We start from the raw sequence: 23,070 nt of genomic DNA, 5'->3' as shown, positions 1-23,070 counted from the left end.
TCCCCTAGCTTTCTTCCAACCTGCTCCTACACTATAAAGCATTGCACGTCGGGGCAGTCGGTGGTTGGGTATACGTAACACGTGTCCCAGCCATCTCAACTGATGAAGTTTTACAATAGCTGTGTGCCAATGACTATTGTCAAACATTTTTAATATGTCAAATTCTCAAAAGATGAGTAAACGAAACGAACCAGGCATCTGATAACATCTTAATCTTGTTGCTGATCGTAATATATGAGGAAATTATTAGCCCATTCTCTATTGAATTATAAACCACATATAATTGGTAAAAAAAAGATCATAACCGTAGCTGCTACAATGACATAATGCCCAGGCATTCATATAGTGGTGATCTAGTCAAGCGACATTGAAAACATTTTCACATTCAAGTTTTACAGAGAGAAGTAGATAGGTGAAAAAAATTACACAACTCCAAGCAGCAATTTAGGGTTCGAGTGTGAAATAGTATTGTTGATTAAATTGAGCAATGCATTTACTTAAGACATCCGGTATCATGTTTTCTCATAACAACAGATGGGATTTACAAATGTCGATTGTAATAATAACACATCTAACCGATAACGGTGAAAAAGCCTTTCAAATATTCAAACCATATATATCAAGCACCGCCCAAAAAAGAGAGGAATGTAACAGTTGACAAAGTTTTGTAAGCGACCACTCGAAAACTACCTTGAACAAAATATTGCGGCTTATGATAATCAGAATTCATCGTTAAGAAGTAGATCGATAAAATCTGTCTTTCTCTGAAACTTGAGTTCTCAAAATTGCTTTGTATTAATAAATTTAAAAAATCCAATCATAAAGCTTAAATCATATTTCCGCTAGAGATCGAAATATATGGGTTAAGGTGAAGTTTGTTATTTTTAGAATCTACTTTTTTTAACACATTCATACCTTTGTAACTCCGCCTGTAGCTCTTATAGAGTTACTGCCGGTCCCAAGCCCGGGTAAAGGAGGAGGGTTGGGCATGGGTTTAGCGACCCCATCCTGTAGAAAACTAACTCGCTGAAAAAACGCTAACCAGAACTGGTGAGCGGCCTATGCTCCTCCACGAGGGGTAACAGGCAATACCTTTGTGACAAGGCAACATTTCTTTAGATGTTGACTGCTTGAGAAAAACACCTCATTGCAGTAGAACAATACAGTCAGCAATAAGACATCCCCTACAGACCGTGAGTTTGTTGCTTTTAGTCTTATTGTTCTTCAACTTACTTGATTAGGATGGCAGGAAGAACGCAAACAATCCCAAAGAACAATCTTATTTAACGAAACGAATGTAGCTATGATACCAAAAATTACAACGACTGATAGCGTGCTATAATTATGGAGATGTTTTAACATTTGAAGAAGTGGTTGATGCTTCATGAAACAGAACAGTAACTAAACCACCTCTATCCGAATAAGCTTTTCTCGGGTTTCCAACAATCTGATTAGTTTTAGGTAGGTCAATAATTTTGGCAATTAACATGATATTACTAAATGCCATGATATGGTGCGGAAACTTGAATTGATGCTATACTTTTAATGACTCATTGACAAAAATGACTAATATAATCAAGAGGAAAAAGCCACCGTTAATGGCGATGTGATAACTCATTCAAAGGCACTTCAAAAATGAATGAAGTGATAATCACAAAAGTGAGATATTATAATCAAAATAGTTATAGTACCATATCTTCAGCGATAGCAGTGTAAAAGAAAAATTCTCTTAATCTGCATAATAACGGCATAACGACTCGACATTCATGGGTATTTACAAACCAGTTATAATCTTCTTTCAGAATCAGTAACTAATGATAGTACAACCCACATAGAAGACCAGGTGGATAAACCAAACAATACTCTTTAAAAGAATGATCTTTAACTGACTGTGTGCTTACCATTGCTCGCTCGATCATCAAAAAGTAGAACGTTTATATTTGAAAATCTGAAATGGATAACCATAATAGAAAAAAAAAGTAAGGATTCGGGGAATTATACATTGATCGAATTTATTGATAAAATCAGATAATCATGCAAATAAAGATATAAACTGTGAAGCTCGCAAATTGATACAGTTAGAATAGTGATAATAAATGTTACTCCTCTCAAGACTATTTCAGACATAATAAATAATATACAAAATTAAAGTAGCCTTTACATAAAACAATCTTATATTACGAATTCCTATGAAGATCCTTAAAAGATCAGGCGCCTGATTGTTGAATACCAGTAAAATCATGAGAGTTCATTGGCAAACGCCACCGATGTTATATTAAATGAGATTGCGCTTTTACATTGTCTGTTTAAGAATAGTATGTCTGAGAGGTTTATTAATATCTTGAAGGATTGGTATACAACACCTCAGACACAAAGAAGACATACAACCACCTCTCTGCATTGTTCCATTCCAACATTAGAGTTAGCCAGTAATGCTTAGTTTCATCATTTCCCCACAACTTTGCCATCGATGACATTCTGAAAGCGTTACTCATGGAAGTAGGTAGTAGTAACGTAGTCTACCTTTATCCATATAAGTAATATATGGCGATGGTCAGACATAAAATGTATTTCGGCAGAAGACCGATAAGAATAGAACTGTAATAAAGCGCAATTGGTAGGAAAATGCACAAACAATGAAATTGGAAATGAATTGATATTTACAGAAAGAACAGTGAAGATTGAGACAATCGGTTGTCAATTTGCAAATTAACTGTTCGCTGTATGGTTAACAGAATTTAGTGAGATAGTCTGTAATCTGTGTTTAAATACATCCGATTGTCCCCAACTAGTGTTCTGTTCACTACAGTAGTAGTAATAGTAGTGTGGATCAGTTTCCTGGGAAAACCTTTCTAATCTTGAGTATACGATTGATATTGTTTAACTGAGTGATGATACTCAAGCTACGACAGTTTACGATTCGGTACAGTGAAATGGCGCAACTCAGTGACCTGAGTTATTTTCTGAAACGGCTTAAATTAGAAACCAATAACGATCCCACCTTTATCTCTCTTACATTCCTCGCAAAAGTGAGAGGAACAAACCAAACTAAAAGAAGTATTTCTGGTTGGATTTTCAACTGAATTATATATTTTAGGATATACTATTAAAGTAATGATCAAAAACTGTGTGACAGTAACTAGATTTGACACACATGTGTCAAGTTCTACTTTGCACATAACTGACTGGTGAGAACCTCCAAGATAAATTTTTAAAGGAGTAGCGTATAGTTTCTGTCTGAGAAAATCTACCCATTGCATTAATCCGACAGGGATGTATTTTTTTAATGTGAGAAAATAAAAAGGGGAACTTAAACCTGGATGATGCATTAACAGGCCCTCTTAGGAGTTGGAATAGCCTGATATCAAGCCATGTGAGTATTCGAACCACATGAGTATTAAAAGAAACATGGCACACGAAACTACTCCGATTTTCAGTCACAATAGGACTGGATATCCTGATATTTTCCCACTGATATGTGAATTAGTTGCCTGAAATGAGGGCTAAGAGAATAACGCCCTTATGAAAACAAAATGCTTCGAGTATTCTACCCACGTGGAATTTCTACCTACACATAAATAAAGTGATGGTGGATATTAACAACAAGCCTGAATTACTGATGTATAACTAGCTTTACCGACTTGAATTGGATTTGAAAAACAAAAGATAATCATCAAACTTACGAAGATAGTGCCACAGATCGACTAGAAGAAAGTTTTGCCATGATGTGCTTGAATAATGGAAAAAAGAAAATGTCATCATGAAATACATATTCAAACAAATGCAGTCTACTTTAGGGATATGATCATATCCTCAAACTTCTTAAAATATCAGAACACAGACATACTACTTATCACAGGTTAACAATCTTACTATCTCACACAAAAAAATACAACAGATAATTGATTTTAACTAATGCAAAATGTGACAAATTACAAGGATATGCATATAATTCATAAACTATTCATGTGCACGAAACGTACCGTTGGTACATCAGCATCTCTCAATTTCGATAACATCCAACCACCATGAGCAAACGTGACATCCTAAAAGAAAAAAATGAGTGGCAAACAAATACAAAAAAAATTAAATAATAAAGCAGATGGAAAGCATTAAGGTCGTTATTATTATTTAAACACATAAATATTGGTACAAGGAAGCACCAGATAAATATGCGCCTCACAAATCTCATTCGATTTGTGTGGGGGCTGTGATACTGCCCAGGTGCCCAGATTGAAGCAGGTGGTTTTCTTAGGGGGCCACACCCCGAGCCTTTGACCTAAAGGTCTGATCCACAAGGCAGTGGAGCATCGTAAGGAGATGCAGTCCCATGGTTGTCGGTGACCAACGGTTGATTCACACGCCATTTGTTCCTTCAGGATACTAGAGTCCATGTGCACCATTGGTTTGGAATCAGGGTTTTCCAGCTCTCATAGGTGGACTCGCCGTGTCCAGCATTAAGGTCAAGAACTCGATAATTCTTTTAATAAAATATCTAGATTATTAACTATAGGCTCTAGAAAATCATCATAGTTATAGAGACAGTTAAATTTCGTTGAGATAACAAACCGATGACTGGTTGTTTGTGATCTCAAATAAACCAGTGAACTTATGATCAATGAATTAAAGTTAGAGGATGAAATTTGACGGATAAGTGAACATATTTGGACTGGTACGTTAGTTGAGAGCTCGGTAAATTTATTTTACCAGTGAAAGCACTATTCCTTAAACAGACTGACACTTTCGTGACGTAACTTGTGCTTAAAAATAGGGTTTAAAAATACAGTCGACAGATAGAAATAGGAATTTAGGGAGCAACAAATAACAGTGTACCTTTCTAAAATCTGTATATCAGCAAAAACTGTAGAGGCAATAGCACTGCATACATATTTGATGCAAACAGTAAAAATAATTAGCACACTAATAGCAGAAATTAGTAGTAGAATTATGAGTTTTTAGTACACGATCGACCTATTTTGACAGTAAAAGTCGTCCTACATGGGGACTAAATTTGAGTAAGTGTTCACCAGAGGTACTCTGAACGCAATAATGATGAATTCAAGAACCTATGAAAAAAGGCGATTGTAATAGGAATCGGTTTTATCAATACACTGTTCCATTTACAAGCCGCAATGTTGCTGTTATTACTATATGTTTTAACTAATTGGTTGCTACATATAGCTCTTTTAGTTTTACTCCTGAACCCAATCCCTGGTAAAGAGGGAGGTTCGGCAAGGAAGTCAGAAATCTTATAACGTAGAAAACAGTCATACCAAAACATTAACTTACACACTCATTACTTACGCCTGTTACCCCTCGTGGAGGAGCATAGTCCACTCCACCAGCATTCTCCATCCAACCCTGTCCTGAGAAATCCTTTCAAGTTCTTTCTAGTTAACATTCGTCCTTTTCATATACGCTGTCCTAGATGCACGACTCTGAACTGTAGTCCGTCGTATGAGTTCCGGATAATGTTGAAAATCTACTCAAGAACTCCATGGTGTCGGAGAAGTTTCCATAATGTTCTCCTGTCCATACTGTCAAACTCCTTCTCATAGTCAACGAAGTTGATGTATAGTGACGGGTTTCACTCAACTGATTGTTCAACGATGATCCGTAGTGTCGCAATTCAGTCTGTGCACGACCGATCCTTACAGAATCCAGCCTGTTGATCTCGAAGTTGGGCGTCTACTGCGTCTTTCATCCGGTTCAGCAACACTCTGTTGAAAACTTTTGCTGGTACTGACAAAAAACTGATGCCTCTGTAATTCTCACATTTACTCAGATCTCCTTTCTTTGGTATCTTGATGAGGTATCCTCCTTTCCAGTACGTTGGCACTTGTTCTTCCTCCCACATCTTCTTGAATAGAAGGTGAAGCATGTTTGTAGTTACTTTCCTGTGTGACTTCGGTGCTTCGGCTGGTATATTATCAGGCCCTACTTCTTTCCCACTTTTGATTTGTCTGATGGCCATCTTGAATTCCTCGATAGTCGGTGAAGTGACAGATATAGGAAGGTCAGTGTGTGCTGCTTCGATGTCCGGTGGATTCAATGGGGCTGGTCTTTTCAGCAGTTCCTCGAAGTATTCTGCCCATCTTTTCCTCTGTTCTTGAATCTCAGTGATTGTCTTTCTTTCTTTGTCCTTGACTGGTTTCTCTGGTTTGCTATATCTACCTGCCAGTTACTTCGTTGTATCATATTCCCTTCTGTTGCAGGTTTTTCCGCCGTCCTTTCCTGAGCACTTCGGAATGATCGATTGCAGCCTCTCGTAAAACAAATCTTTATCGTCATCGTTGCTATCATTGGTTGGTTCACAACATAGGATGACACTCATTGTAATACCCTCCTTCTTTGTTTTGAATGATGCTTTGATGATTGTGGATCCATGAGATTCCCATCCTACAGTGCATTTCGTGCTTCTCTGGACAGTACTAGAGCAACTTCCTGAGTATGTGCAGTATTTTCCTCTTCTTGACCGGAGTACAGAAGCATCTCTCCCGTATCTAGCCTTTGCTGTCCAACTTGGGTCCAATGGGTTTCACTGATTCCGAGTACTGTCAATTTGTATCTCCTCATTTCTGCTGCTATTCGACTGGTCTTCCCAGTCTCCTACATTGTCCGGACATTCCATGCACCTCTAAAAATTGTTGCTCTGGTTGTTAGAAAGGGCATCGGTCTCGTGACTCCCGAAGAATCTCGGCTGGCATCATGAGGCGTCATAATTTTTCCATCACCTCAGAGTTCAAAAGGGTTGAATTGTTTTTTCGGCGAGTTAGTTTTCCTTCTGGACGGGGTCACTAACACCATGCCTAACCCTCTTCCTTTACCGGGGCTTGGGACCGGCAGTAACTATAGAAGAGCTACAGGCGGAGCTTAAGCACGCTGGCCAAAAATTCCTGGTGGGCGGCCTACGCTCTTCTACGACAGGTAATAGGCGTAAATAAGTAAGGGAACCAAAATCTATCGATCAAGTTGCAATGTGGCAACTATTGTAAGTGTCAAGACATTGTATGAACTGTCTTAACGGTTGGAGTACTCTAGTCTAAAAGATTAATTTTTTTATAGAATAAGGTTTATCGTTACCAGGTTCCCATAGTCTACAGTTCCACAACATAATTAGATTTAAAATTTTCATGCTTTGACTTCAGTCAGTCAGTCAGCAACAACGTAGGACCAGGCACATATATGCATCGGTCCAAGTTGCCATACCTCGTTAGCACAACAAGATCAACACCGGATTCATAGAAGTAATTATTTTAGTGGTGGTAGTATATAAAGAAAAGTTGTATATAAGGATATAGTATAGGAAGGAAAAACGTTATGAAGCAATTTTAATCTCAAGGTTTAAAGGAAGATAAAGAGTGTATACATCTACGCCATTGTGATCGATTCTCAGCCATGTCACACAGAGTCTCCAACCATTGGTTACGATAGTCACGCGGACCCCAACCAGGTAGTCTGCATCTGCCAACATGACTCAGACTAGGAGTTAGTGACTTCAAGCACTGATGCCATGTTTTGGTTTGGCCGCCCCTAACTCTCTTCCAACCATCCCCTACACTAGTCAACATTGCGCGTCGTGGTAATCAATGTTCAGGCATACGTAACACGTGGCCTAACCATCTCAGTCGATGAAGATTCATCACCTCATCAACTGATTTACCATCATTCCCTGATACCCTGCGTCTAACCTCACTATTACTTACCCGGTTATCCCAGCAGATTCGAGCAATATTTCTAAGGCATCTGTGGTCAAATACTAGTGACCTACGAGTATCTTCTACTCTTAATGGCCATGTTTCACAGCCGTAAATTAGAACAGAACGAACTGCCGATCAGTATACTCGTCCCTTAATTGATAGACGGATATCTCGTCTTCGCCATAGGTGACGTAAGTTGGCAAAAGCCAAACGAGCTTTTTGAGTCCGTGCTGAGATTTCGTCAGACACCAACCCATTAGGACTGATCAGACTTCCAAGATAAGTGTTGTCAACGCGTTCGACTACTTCACTCCCCATCCTTAGTTCAGGTGTTGACGCAGGCCAGTCCTGGAGTAACAATTTACATTTGGATGGGGAGAAATGCATCCCAAACATCCTGGCATTATTACTCAGTTCTAACAGAAGACTCTGCATTTTGTCAGTGTCTTCACCAAACAGGACTATGTCATCTGCGTATTCTAAGTCGGTAAGTGAACCTCCTGGTAGAAGATCAATTCCTGAAAGTTCAGTCGACGAGAGTGTTATTTCCAGCAACATGTCTATAATGAAGTTAAACAAAAATAGGGATAGTGGACAGCCTGGACGGACACCACTTGAGGTTGTAAAATCATATAACAGTTCGCCATAAGCTCTCACTCGACTGGTAGTGTTCGAGTAAAGAGCCTTCACAAGGTTTATGTACTTCTCAGGTACACCTTTCAATGACAGACACTGCCACAGAACCTCTCGGTCTACAGAGTCAAATGCTGCTTTCAAGTCAAGAAAAACTATCATTATCGGACGCCGATAAGCATGTCTGTGCTCTAAAACTTGACGAATGGTGAATATGTGGTCGATACAGCCACGACCAGGTCTGAAGCCAGCCTGATTTTCTCGTGTTTGCAGTTCACGAGTCTTAGTTAGGCGTCCGATAATTATTGAGGCTAGTATTTTAGATACTATGTTAGTCAGACTAATCCCTCTATGGTTATCACAGGGTGATTTTGGCCCCTTCTTATATATTGGGACAATCAGAGATTGTGACCAGTCAGATGGGATTACATCCGTCTCCCAGATTTTAGCCAGAATATTAGTCAACCTAATCGCTAAAATTGGACCACCATATTTAAAGACCTCTGGAGCCAATCCATCTGGACCAGCTGCTCTTCCTCGTTTCAGATTACTTATAGCCTTTTGAACTTCAAGTAGGGTTGGGGGGCCTACTTCAATGTTCCATTCAGGTTTTCTAGGAATAGTGGGTAGTTGTGCAGTAGCTGAAGGCCAGCTAAACTGCTCCTTAAAGTGTTCCGCCCATCGTTCTAAACGTTTAGGTTGAGAGCAGATAAGGGTTCCGTCTTTTTCCGAGATTGTCTCACTTACACTTGACTTCTTAATTCCGGTTTCTTTTATTAGTCTGAATGGTTGCCTGGTGTTGCCTACAGCCGCTGCCTTTTCCATCTCTTTTGCTTTCGTTGCCCACCACTGCTCACGATCGTTCCTTAGGCTTTTAGTTAACCTAGATCTAATTTCTTTACGCTCTTCGTCATGTTCAGAGCCTGATGGGATGAGTTTACGCGAATCCATCAGTGAAATAGACTTAGAAGAAATCCACTGGTTTTTTGGAGCCCTATGGTTTAAATAACTAATAGATGTTACTGCTGTTTCCACAGCTGTTCGTATGTCTTTCCAAGCAGCATCTAGGTCAGTCTTGTTTACAGAACTGCCTAGATGTGAACTCAGTTGTTTCTGGAATTCGCATTTGGCTTTCTCGTCCTCCAGTTCAATCCTAATGGGTCTTCTTAGTGTACTTTTCCTGCGTCCATTGAGGCACAGACAAATGAGCGCTCGTATTAAAGCGTGATCAGAGTCTAAACAAGTATTCCAATACGAGCGACAATCTTCTATTGAGCCTCTCCAACGATGACTGATGACAATATGGTCTATTTGAGTCCATCGTTGGTTTGGTGAAGGTGGTCGCCATGTTAGACGATGTCTCTCCTTATGCTTAAAATTAGTGCTTGCTAGAAATAAACGATTGTCTGAGCATAGTTGCAACAGACGATCACCATTATCGGTTCGTTGAGCCGGAATACTAAAACACACACCTAAATGTCTTTCTGTTTGATTTAAGCTGCCTACCTGGGCATTAAAGTCACCCGCTACGACTACTATGTCTGAGCACTTAGCTTTCTGAAGAAGCTCAGAGAGCTTTCTGTAAAAGTCATCTTTCACTTCATCATGGCTGCAGTCAGTGGGAGCGTAGGCAGAAACGACGAAAAGGCAACGACGTGTGTCCCTATCCTTCCGAGTTCTTACGGAGCCATTTAGCCGGATAGCACACAGGCGACTGTTAACGGGGATCCATTCTAGTAGTGCCTGTTCTGCCCTTGTACTTAGTGCTATGCCTACACCTGCAAGTCCACGAGAACTAGCTGACGGGTCGCCAGATACACGAAGGGTGTATTTCGTTGGCTGTCCATTTTGACGAGGTGAGGTCAAGTGAATGACCACACTAGGATCCTGTATGCGTGTTTCGGAGACACAGCATACATCAATGGTACGAGATTCTAGGGTTTTAGCTAAGGAGGCCTGTTGACCAATTTGACTTAAAGTACGTACGTTGAAGGCTCCAATGTGTAGTTTGGAGCGAGGTTTTAGTAGACCTGGGACAGCGTTTCGCGCACTAGAATCGTTTGCCATAGTGACACTTGAGGAGGAAACCGAGAGAGGAAGTTTAGTGTTGAAAGTCAAGGTATGAGGAATAGTGGGAATTGAAGAAGGAGATTGATTATGAGTACAGTGGTCTTGAGTGCTGTTAGAGGTATGAGGGCAGTTATCACTTCCCGGTTGCCCACACCGTGGAAGGGTTCTTCTAGGGGTACCTGAAAAGGAAATTGGGTTAGAAGTGGTCTTAATGACCTGAGAGCGTGACCGCAGTGCCCAAGGGACAACTGCTTGAGGTCGGTCACACACGACCTTTTTGTGGGTAGTTTTTGTGTTAGCTCCGTTCTTCAAAGGACCTTACCGCCGGAGACGGATATCCGTGGGATAAGGCGAGGTGTGCATTTTTAGGGTCGACCTTTTCTAACCCCACCCCTCCTTTTGGGAAGGCAGCATCTCTGTCATGCTGGTTGTCTGAAGGAAACACCTTACTGCTGTCACACCTCTGTACAGTCGGCAGTGCGACTTCGCCTTTGGACCTTGGGATTGCTGCTTTTAGTCTTACCGCTGTTCAACCAACCTGTCTGGCATGGTAGGACATTGGGGAACGATTGTTCCAGCCAGCATAGCTCGATTGCTTCATCACGATAGGCAAGCCCGACCACCACGTCAAGGTAGCAGCAACGGTCGGGTATGCTTTGACTTAATCTTTATCGACCAGTTCCACTTGATAGAATTTGTTTGCAGAATATCAATAAGACGTTACGATGACCCACGTTAATCAAAATACACAAAAACTACAAACAGGCAGTTTTGAATTGACATTAGAATAGCTCATTGAGTGATAACATGATCTAAAAACTGGGAAGTTTAACAAAATTCAGTGACAAGTGTATTTTTCTATTGTTTAAATCATTCATTTACAATATAGCAGAAATCATGTATAGGTGTGACCCATCAACAAACCAAGACGGAAATATTCTTTGCTTACTTGATGAGCGCACACATCAGCTACAAGTTGAATTACAGCATTTTTTGGAATGCCATGAAAAGAACGGAGGTGGGATAGCGTTAACGCTTCGAAAACTTGCATGAAAAGCATACGTAACGCACGTTTTGACAGTGTACGGCCGAAAATGCCGAAAACGTCATGCATTACGGTTGATTTATTCAACTTTGCAATCTCTTCAATATCTGAAACGGATATTATATTTGTCACCTGAGGTTTAGGAAAACAAAACAAAAAACATCTATCAAAAGTCAGGAAACAAAATAAATTCCGACGTCTCATAATAGAAAAACGCATACCTTAAAAAAGAAACTAAGTAATGAACAGTTAAGAGAACTCTTCTGAGCATGATAATAGCATATTAAATATTGAAACAACTTAAAAACTCTATTACCAATTCCTTACGCAGTCCACTCAGGATACTGTAGCCTGTATGCATCATGGGTTTGAAATCACTGTTTTCCAACTCTCTCAGATATGGCATCCCTGTACACGCCAACCTAGGTAAAGCGCCTGACATTCGCCCTTCATCCTCTTAATTTCGTAAACACCATCGCCACGAGGACTTCATTGGCAGTGGCTGTATACGCGAAACCATTTGAGAGCATGTCGAGGGTAAGCAGGCTTTCCCCACTTCCGCCCGTGCCAAGGCGTTTGTGGGGCAGTCTTTATGGTTTATCACCTGACGAAATCTGTACACGAAATCACGAGGCTTGATTGGCTTTTGCAAACTTTCACTATTTGTGCCGTAGGTGAGATATCTGTCGACCAACCAAAAGGCGAGTTTACTGAGCAGCAGTTTGCTTATAGGTGACTTCGAAGCATAGCTTATATAATTTGGGACCACGGAGTGAGCTATGCCTCGGTGTGAGAGTAGGATACTGGGTAGGAATGGCAAGTCGATTGATGAGGTACTAGATCTCCAACTGAGGTGGTTAGGACATGTTACATATGCCCAACCACTGTCCACCCTGACGGAAGATGCTGTCTGATGCAGGAGTAAGTTGATGAAATGAAGAAATGGTCGAACCGAAACGTGGTATCAGACCCAAAAGTTATTGACAGTCGGACTGAGTCATGTTAACAGGTGTGGAAGAACTGGTTGCTGTCCGCGTAATTATGGTAATCAGTGGTTAGAAACTGCGAATGACATAGCTCAAAATCGTTTGCAATGGCACAGGTGCATTCACCTATGCCGTACCTCAAATTTTGAGCCTTTGAATCCTTCATAACATCTTTTGCATTTTTATTGCATTAATTTATATTTTCTCGAACCGCATGTTCGATGCTTAATCTTTTATATTGCCACTGATAACGCTACTACCTGTACTAATCTTTGATTTGGCCAAATAGTTTTATCTTTGTGCTAATGGGTTATGGCATATAGAACTGATGTACATACATACCAGGTTTTACGATGTTACTATGAATGTTTGAAAAGCGCTTGACTAACCGATACACAATAATTGGATGGTGACTAACGATAAAACATGGAATGATAAGTTTATCTTTATTGTAATTTGATGAATTTTTATACCGCTATCTTATTCTTAGTCTTCATACAGAATGTCGAAGTTAGTATCGAATAAATCACATAGCAAAAAGTTTTTCAATTAGCTACGGAATTCAGCTAGTCACTAACAGAACTACACTCTCAACCATAATCCATAAGATACCATAAACTGCTAGATGAGAATAGATATGGAGGAAATCTGCTTAGGATATTTATATTACTTAAGCCTGCTACCCCTCGTGGATAATCCTTTCAGTCGCCACTCATCCTTTTCATGTCTACTTCCTATTCTCGACACACTGTGTTACTTGGTCTTCCTCCTTTCCGTTTACCTTCACGATCCAAATTTAGGGCTTATCTTGTGGTGCAGTTTGATGGTTTCCCCAAAATATGTCGTATCTACTGTAAACGTCTTTTCCTAATTTCCTCTTCAATTAGAAGCTAATTTGTTTTCTCCCATAATAGGCTTTTGATGATGGTATCCGACCAACGGACATTAAGTATTTATATGGCAATGGAAATTGATTGGTTGTGCTATTTTATAACATTAACAATAAGGAAATGAAAGCAATTGCAAATAACGTCTACACACGAAGTCTTCAAACCAATGTAGTATTCCGAGAGGATAGATTAAACCAATGATAAGATAGTGAGCTATCATTAGTTATTGGAATCGAATAAGAAGTTAGTGAAAAACAGGACTTATTAAAAACTTATGCTACATGCATCACAGTTCATCAGATAACACTTTGATGAAATACAAATACAGTTGTTGAGTGCAAAACTTGATAGATGTATCTCCACTTAATGGAATGTAAATGCAATTAACCCAGAGCACAATATGTGTCCAGATATTTTTTTACGTCATACAACAAAAACAAAATATAAAATTGACTAATTACCAATTTAACTAAAACAGAGGAGTTTAAACGAACAACATCATTGTACGGTAGTAATTCCTTAGCACGATACTCATTCACTAATTCCGAACAGTTAGTTAGACGTGATTTTAAATCGTCTGTTGATTGTATTGATATTAATTCACGAAATACATATCCAAACAGTAAAGCCTTAATTATCTCATGATCCTAAAAATACAATAAACATGATTAGGAATTAGTCATTTTAAATTATACGATCTGCCATATATAAACAAATTAGAGATTGACCAGTTGCAGTCCTAAAAACATCAATGGGAAGATCCAAACAAACAAGTAAATTTCAACTTCACCCCATTGCACAAGCAAGTGGATATCAGGACTCAGTGGCCGAGTGGATAACGCGATGGCGTTTGAAGCGAAAGTTACTGGGTTCGAGTAACAGAGAGAACATCAACTCTGAGACGCAGGTACATCCAGCTGACGAGTTCCGAATAGGACGAAACGCGCGTCCTGGATTCCACTGCTAGCCACTATCCATTTTCGCTTACCAAATTAAAGAATGTTATTAATCTCTTCTAAGAATATTACAATAGAATAGAATTATAACCAGAAATGACCTAGACAAAACGGGATAAACGTTTTGTATTACATAATATCACTTAATAACGAAGGTATATTAAGAAATGTACTCTGATAAAAAGGCAATCAAAACAAATTTCACCCAAGTAAAGAGTTGTGATAGTATCGCTGAAATTGGAATTATGGTGATTGTGACCAACGAAATTATTCCCTATTAAAACTGAATTTTATGAGAATCTTAACAGAACATTTTATTTATTTAAACACATAAACATTGGTACAAGGAGGCTCCAAATAGATATGCGCTACATAAAACATTCAACTTGTGTGAGGGCTGGGATACTGCCTAGACCGAAATGAGTGATTTTCTTAGGGGGGCCACGCCCTAAAGGCCTAATCCACAAGGTAGTGGAGCATCGTAAGGAGATGCAGTCCCATGGTAGCCGGTGACCAACGATTGATTCATACGCCATTTGTTCCCTCAGGATACTGGAGCCCATGTGTACCGTTGGTCTAGAATCAAGGTCTTCCAACTTCCCTGGGTGGATTTTCCGTGTCCACCAACCCGGTTAAAGCGCTAGACATTCGCTTTTTGTCATCTAAATTTCGTAAACAACACCCCTACCGTGAGAAGACAAATAGTAGGACTTCCCTGGTAGAGGCCGTATACGCGTGGCCATGTGAGAGCATTTCGAGAAGGAGAGCTAACTCTCTCCACTCTCGACCATACCAGGGCATTTGGGGGCCAAACAGAACATGCATTAACATGATCAGGTATTAATCTTCATGATACTTTGATATGGAGATACATATACATGAAGCTAAATACCTAGACATATTGAACTAGCTGAAACAGACTTAATAATTAGATATAACTAATTGACGAAGCGCAAATTTATACACTTGGCAAGGTTTGGTAGTACTACCCAGTTTCTTAAACCGATGGAATTGGACTTGTCTCTTGTTGGATAACGCATTAAAGATCTTCATATAACTTTAGGTATCATAAAAATAACTTTATATTGAAACTCATATACATACATACTGAGATTTGATTCTGTTATAACTATTTAATATATATCTTCCTTATTACGACTCAGCTATTCCTATTGCTTAGTATTCTTGGACACCAATACACTCGACAAGTCCCCAAATCAGAACACGGTTGAACAGGGAAGAAATTATATTCCAAATAACAAGGATAGATGAAGTAGGAAGCGCAATAAGAAATACGTTAGTATACTTATAGATTTTACATGAGAAGCTTCTACAGTCTTCTCCAAGCAACGACTAGAGCTGACTGGATAAGAATTAGCCAATCAGCATGCAGCAACACCATCAGGCATGAAACATGCTTTAATCCAATCTATGTCCCGCTAACACCTCCCCTTTGAGTAGATTAGTAGGATTTGGTGATAGGGTCCAATAATCAAGATCAAAATTATTTAAATTTTAATCGCTGAGATTACTTTGAATATAATTTCCACATATAATGGCTATTCTATATTCGGCGCCCGATTTTCGCCCGAATATTGAATACTCGTAGAGTAAGATTCATTCAAGACTAATAAAAATAATATGTATAAAACGTACTTCGGTTTGTTTCAATAAGTCCTGTAAGGAAACGCCCGAGGACATTAATCTTGGTACAAATAATGTATACGCTAATGCAATGTTCGTTTTATTTAGATCTTTCAATAAATCAAGAGCACCTACAGAAAAAGTAGTGAACATAATAAGAAACTTTTACACCGTAATTGAGTATAACAGTGAATAAAGGAGTTAGGTTTAAAAAGGAAGTAAAAGAATTAATGTATCAACAGGTGAATATCAACACAAAGTCAACCAAATACTTACATAAGAATTCAAACAAATATGATGAGAGTACATATTGCCAATAATCAGAACAGTAAAGTAGGTGCAGACAAGATTCTCAAGGCCAATTACCTTAAGTGTCAGTCTACTGTTGCCCAGGTAGTTTGATATCTAACAAAATCTCTATAAAAATTTATAAATCTCGAATCATATTGAACAACATACGTTATAAGCAGTGTAAGCAGGATGTCTGTCACAGAAATCAGCTCTCAACGTATTACTTTACAGCTGTGGAACGCAAGCTACAGGATTTGAAAAATAATTTTTCGGATTAAAGCTTGCGTGATGGGAAAAACATAGTGAATGATAAGGGTTTGTAAATTCCTCTACATGTATCTTTTGTACACAACAAAGATTTCAGTTCCGCTTTTCATTTTCTCACATTAAAAAAATACATCCCTGTCGGATTAATGCAATGGGTAGATTTTCTCAGACAGAAACTATACGCTACTCCTTTAAAAATTTATCTTGGAGGTTCTCACCAGTCAGTTATGTGCAAAGTAGAACTTGACACATGTGTGTCAAATCTAGTTACTGTCACACAGTTTTTGATCATTACTTTAATAGTATATCCTAAAATATATAATTCAGTTGAAAATCCAACCAGAAATACTTCTTTTAGTTTGGTTTGTTCCTCTCACTTTTGCGAGGAATGTAAGAGAGATAAAGGTGGGATCGTTATTGGTTTCTAATTTAAGCCGTTTCAGAAAATAACTCAGGTCACTGAGTTGCGCCATTTCACTATACCAAATCGTAAACTGTCGTAGCTTAAGTATCATCACTCAGTTAAACAATATCATTCGTATACTCAAGATCAGAAAAGTTTCCCCGTAAAACTGATCCACACTACTACTGCCTACTTCCATGAGTAACGCTTTCAGAATATCATCGATGGCAAAGTTATGGGGGAATGACGAAACCATTCCTGGCTAACTCTACTGTTGGAATGGAACAATGCAGAGAGGTGGTTGTATATCTTCTTTAAGCTTGAGGTGTTGTATACCAATCCTTCAAAATATTGATAAACCTCTCAGACATACCCTTCTTAAACAGATGATCCTATAAAGCAGTCCTGTCCAACAAAACAAAGGTGACCGTGATATCAAGAAGCACAACGGTTATTGGCGTACAATAAGTACGACAATGTTCTAACGTTTGACACAGGGTAAATGTGATTGTTGTCTTTTAGGACCAGAACGGAGACCATCTTGCCCGCACCTGTCAGTGTCCCATGAATTTTGATCAACCTGGGTGGTATGATGTGAGCCAATCATTAGTACGCGATCGGAAGTAGACTCTGATAGTGATTGCTCAGATGACGAAGCCGTTTTCAAAGATAAGTACGGCTTTTGCTTGAGTTCAAAATTTTGTTTTTCAAGAAACCAATCAGTTTCCCGATCAGAGGTTCGCCACGTTTCTAAAAGGGCAGTAAAGACTAATCGATGATTATGAGGCAACAGAACAGATATACTGCTTCTTGAAAACTCTGCTCATCGTTCGAGATGTATTTGATTATTACTAACTGGTGTTTAATCAGCTTTACATATTGTTTCACTGATACCAGATTTCTTATTTTGAGTGGCTAAAAAGAGTTGAAATAGCTTTAGGTGGTTCATTGTAGTGGTCGGAGACTTTCTGAGGAACGGCTTGGGATATTCATTTTTACTGGTTGTTTGAATCTTCTCATTGCTTTATAAAACTGAAATTGATTAGTCTTCTTTGAGATTTGCGTATCCTGTGCAGATTGCGTTGATAATCTACTCAGCCAAAATCATTCTAAGCAGAGGTGAGTGGTTGCTCAGTTTTGTCTACTCTTGAATTTCCTTTCAATCTTAGATACCGACGTACTTTTACGAATAACCTTCAACTTTGTCTTTTTAAGTTACTTCCTTCATGCTTATTCCTTTTCAGTGTCATTGTTACATCATTCTGACTTCTTTTGCTCTACTTTTTGTTATCTACATCTTGACGTGCTAATATGGTATGACGAATCCAATCAACGCACATGTTTCCAAGGCTCTACGTTGATGAGGATTCACCGAATAAAAACAGTACAATGAACATAAATGTATGAAGAAAGCGAATAACTATGGTACAAGTGTAACAAAGAATGATTATTCTATTTAGGTTATTGCTAATTTGTAGTATACGAAATTCATAAGACGGACTACACTACAAATTCGGGCATAGAGGACAGCAGATATATGCATTTCAAATGTTGACCGGTGTCAGGTAAGGCTGTTTTCTCTTTCCTCAGGTGGCTGACTAAATTATGAAAACCCCCACATCTGAGGGGATACACGGAATAAAAAGAGCAGGTTGAAGGCAGCTAGATGATTTCGACTTTACAGATGACCTGGCTGCTCTATCCCACACACATCAACAAATGCAGGTCGAGATAAACAGAGGGGGAATAGCAAAATCCTCAAATACAACACGGAGAATACCAACACAACCACACTTGATGCAGAAACTCTGAAACAAGTGGAAACGTCCACGTACCTGGAAAGCATCATCGATGAACAAGGAGGATCTGATGCAGACGTAAAGGTGAGGATTGGCAAAGTAAGGGGAGCATTCCTACAGTTGAACAACATATGGAACTCAAAACAACTGTCAGCCAATATCAAAATTACAATCTTCAATACGAACATCGAGACAGTCAAATTGTGTGGAGCTGAAACTTGAACAACTACTACAACCATCATCAAACATGTACAAGTGTTTCCAAACAATTGTCTACGCAAGATACTCAATGTCCATTGGTCGGATACCATCATCAAAAGCCTATTATGGGGGAAAACAAACTAGCTTCTAATTGGAGAGGAAATTAGGAAAAGACGTTTACAGTGGATACGACATACATTATGGAAACCATCAAACTGCATCACGAGATAAACCCAAACTTGGGATCCTGAAGGTAAACGGAAAGGAGGAAGACCAAGTAACACAGTGTGTTGAGAATTGGAAGTAGACATGAAAAGGATGAGTGGCGACTGAAAGGATTATCCAGGAGAGTTGGATAGGGAATGCTGGTGGGTGTCCTATGCTCCTCCACGAGGTGTAACAGGCGTAAGCAAGTAAGTTGTAGTGAATTAATCTGACGGCAAGTTATTTTTAATAGTTTTATACATTATGTTAAATAACTAACCTTGTACGTTGTTCTCGTCGATACAGGCCTGAAGTCGATCGCCCAAATTATTGGATAACTTACCTGTCCGACGGAAATCTAAAGAAAAAACTTTTATTTAGATGGATAAACAGAATCAAAATCAAAATGTTATCCAAGAATTAATTTGATGGATGAAATGTTGAGTGAATTAAACAAGTTTGCTTATGATTCACGACAGTAATTACAGTGATAACTATGAAACTAAACAAGAATTATGAAACAGATAATTTTCTTTTTAAGACTTCTTGCGACCTATGCAAATGATGGTCTTGAAAATTACCTGGCTAAAATGCTTGGATACGTGAATATACGGATGTCTAAGATAAAGAAAAACAGAAAATGTAAAAAATGGCTGGAACAATCGTTCCTCAAGGTCCTACCATGCCAGACAGGTCGGTTGAACAGCGGTAAGACTAAAAGCAACTAACCCAAAGTCCGAAGTCGTACTGCTGACTGTACAGAGGTGTGACAGCAGTAAGGTGTTTCCTTCAGACAACCAGCATGACAGAGATGCTGCCTTCCCAAAAGGAGGGGTAGGGTTAGAAAAGGTCGACCCTAAAAATGCACACCTCGCCTTATTCCATGGATATCCGTCTCCGGCGGTAAGGTCCTTTGAAGAACGGAGCTAACACAAAAACTACCCACAAAAAGGTCGTGTGTGACCGACCTCAAGCAGTTGTCCCTTGGGCACTGCGGTCACGCTCTCAGGTCATTAAGACCACTTCTAACCCAATTTCCTTTTCAGGTACCCCTAGAAGAACCCTTCCACGGTGTGGGCAACCGGGAAGTGATAACTGTCCTCATACCTCCAACAGCACTCAACACCATTGTATTCTAGGAGTGCAAACAATTAGGTAGATGATTCTGTCTATTAAACTGGACGAAGTCCAATATGGTTATATTTATACAAATATGAACAATACAAACAATATTACTTACACAATTTAGATTTATTTCTAAGCATATACAGCTCGTCACCATCCATACTAGCTACATGCCAGAAAGGTTCTAGTGCTTCGTGTTCCTGGTAAAATACAGGTGGGGTGCAAATATAAATATTTAGTGTTAGGCATGGAGATGAAACAAACAATGACTTAGAAGACATTTTTTCGAAGTGAATAGATAAACAAATCTTGGATCAAAAGAAGTTAGAGAGGATATTCACATTAAAATACTTGACAACCCTGATTGAAATATCCAGCAAATGACACAAAACAAGAAATACCTTCAAGGAGAGAATTACCAACATTCCAAGGCCACCAAAAAAAGCAGTTATGTAATCAACTTGACAAAATAACCTTTAACATGATCTACTAAAGGGATCGAAATAGATCATTAATGACGCTCTAAAACTACAAATCTTTGCTACACTAGAGTCGTGAATAAAAACAGGAACAAATGAAGATTTTCGACAAGAAATAAGATAAACAAGTGCACATCAAACATAATGGGAGAAAAACTACATCAAACTGAGAGCACAAGAAATACCATGGAGAAACTCAAAATGAAGGGACAATGTCATAGTACTAGAAAATAAAAGATGCACTAAAGTAATTATGAATAATTAATGAAAAGTTGATGAGCTACTTGAGGTTATAAGCATATACAAACAACGGACACAAATCCAATAAAAAGTTGGACAAACAGACTTGAAGGGCTTCAAGAAAGCTTGCTAAAGCAAGACTAATATCAAAATAAGACAAATTGCGAATGAAGATCAATGGATCAATTCTCTTTCAATTTTATGTCAGGCTGAAACTACACAAGCCTAACGCACCACTACGTCCAATCTAATCACTCCTTGGAAACTTAACATAAAATTTATCAGGAGGACTTACGTCTGTTAACCCTCGTCGAGGAGCATAGGCCACCCATATGTATTCTCCATCCAACCCTGTCCTGGGCAATCCTTTCCAGTTCTTTCCAGTTAACATTCATCCTTTTCATATCTCCTTCCATTTCCCGGCGTATTGTGTTCTTTGACCTTCCTCTTTTCCGATTTCCTTCACCATTCAAAGTTAGGGCTTGCCTCGTAATGCAGTTTGGTGACTTCCTTAGTGTATGTCTGATCCACTTCCAACGTCTTCTCCTAATTTCCTCTTCAGCTGGAAACTGGTTTGTCCTCTTCCATAAAACACTGTTGCTGATAGTATCCGGCCAGTGAATGTTGAGTATCTGACGTAGACAACTGTTTATAAATACTTGTACCTTCTTGACGATGGATGTAGTAGTTCGCCACGTTTCAGCTCCGTACAGTAGAACAGACTGTCTTGACGTTCGTATTGAAGATTCTCACTATGAAATTAGTTGACAGATGTTTTGAGTTCTGTATGTTCTTCAATTGTAGAAATGCTGTCCTTGCTTTCCCAATCCTCGCCTTTAAATCTGCATCCGATCCTCCTTGTTTATCAAGAGGAGGAAGTTAGAGAAAACTGAAATCTTGAGTGAATCCATCCGTCCACATCATTAAATCTTCCATAAAATTAAAGGATAAGACTAGGGAAATTTAAATTAATGACGACGAAATAATAATATCCTTTGGAGCTACAGCCCCATGTACATGACAAATTCGTTAAAATCAGATTGGATTACGTGAGGATCGGTCGTTCACAGACCGAATCACGACATTACTTTTCATTTTTGGGTAATCAATTCAATGGAACTCTTCACTATACATGACCTCCTCTGGCTATGGGAAATCAATTGACGGTGTGTGTGGGAGAATCTTATGGCACCGTCTTTGACACTGTGGAGTAAGTAGCTGAGAAGATAGTCAACATAATTCGGAATTCATACGACAGACTACACTAGAAAGTCGTGCGTGGAAGGCTCATTTTCTCCACCAGGGGTAACGGGTGTATTTAAGAGATCAAGGTCGACAGGACAAGTTATCAGTCAGAGAAATTTGAATACGTCGCTCCTAATTCTACCTGAAGTTTGTGCTGATATTCAGAACAATAAAAGTTCCACGAGTAAACCAACCAGCTGAAAAAGCGTAACCGCTACGAGGGCGAAATTGAAGAGAACGCTTGGACTGTGTAGTATATATATATATATATATATATTTATATATAAATGCGACTAACCAAACCACCAGCAGCAGCATAAAGAGCCAATTTGGATAAATATTCATGGTGTTCTGGATAATTATGTATTATTTTAAAAATTTCCAGAGCAGCAGCTGGGCGTCCTTTCGCTAAGAGTATTTTGACAGTGTCAATAGCAAACTCCAACGGAAAGTGATCTTTCATTGTAAGTAATTTTGTTGAAATCTGTAGGTTAATAAATAAAAATATGAGGAACAAATTACTAACAGTTTGATACAATCTTGAATAGGCTATTGAATAGAGCTTGGTCGAAATATGATGAGTGGTATTATAAATTGCACAAAATCAAGACTGAGGGGACAGAACTACATTAGTGCAGAGAGAAGCTGGGCAAACAGTTGAGAGTCACACTATCTAGAAGATTTAATGCATATTAAAAGCAAAGATGGATAGTGGCTAGCAGTGGAATCCAGGACGCGCGTTCCATCCTATTTGGGACTCGTCAGCTGGATATACCTGCATCTCAAAGTTCATGTTCACTCTGGGACTCGAACCCAGTACCCTTAGCTTCAAACGCCATCGCATTATCCAGCAGACGAGTCCCAAATGGGACGAAACGCGCGTCATACTGGA

At 39.0% G+C, this 23,070-nt stretch overlaps 1 protein-coding gene across 2 annotated transcripts in view; it reads right to left on the bottom strand.

Moving 5' to 3' along the window:
- Positions 1–23,070, bottom strand: part of Smp_154610.1 (hypothetical protein) — a gene marked incomplete at its 5' end in the record, with an annotated part of 44,112 nt that overhangs the window by 14,474 nt on the left and 6,568 nt on the right. For both annotated transcript variants that reach the window (XM_018791799.1, XM_018791800.1), the window contains 9 exons: positions 1,902–1,948; positions 3,684–3,730; positions 3,984–4,046; positions 11,389–11,580; positions 13,786–13,971; positions 15,937–16,055; positions 19,370–19,447; positions 20,330–20,414; positions 22,477–22,662. In XM_018791799.1, the coding sequence (XP_018645026.1) occupies positions 1,902–1,948; positions 3,684–3,730; positions 3,984–4,046; positions 11,389–11,580; positions 13,786–13,971; positions 15,937–16,055; positions 19,370–19,447; positions 20,330–20,414; positions 22,477–22,662 (1,003 nt within the window). The remainder of the gene's footprint in view (positions 1–1,901; positions 1,949–3,683; positions 3,731–3,983; positions 4,047–11,388; positions 11,581–13,785; positions 13,972–15,936; positions 16,056–19,369; positions 19,448–20,329; positions 20,415–22,476; positions 22,663–23,070) is intronic.

The sequence above is a fragment of the Schistosoma mansoni genome (assembly GCF_000237925.1).
Source record: "Schistosoma mansoni, WGS project CABG00000000 data, chromosome 1 unplaced supercontig 0071, strain Puerto Rico, whole genome shotgun sequence".
In the NCBI taxonomy this organism is placed as follows: domain Eukaryota; kingdom Metazoa; phylum Platyhelminthes; class Trematoda; order Strigeidida; family Schistosomatidae; genus Schistosoma; species Schistosoma mansoni.
The sequence above is the reverse complement of the archived record's forward strand: the minus strand, read 5'-3'. Positions and strand labels throughout refer to the sequence as shown.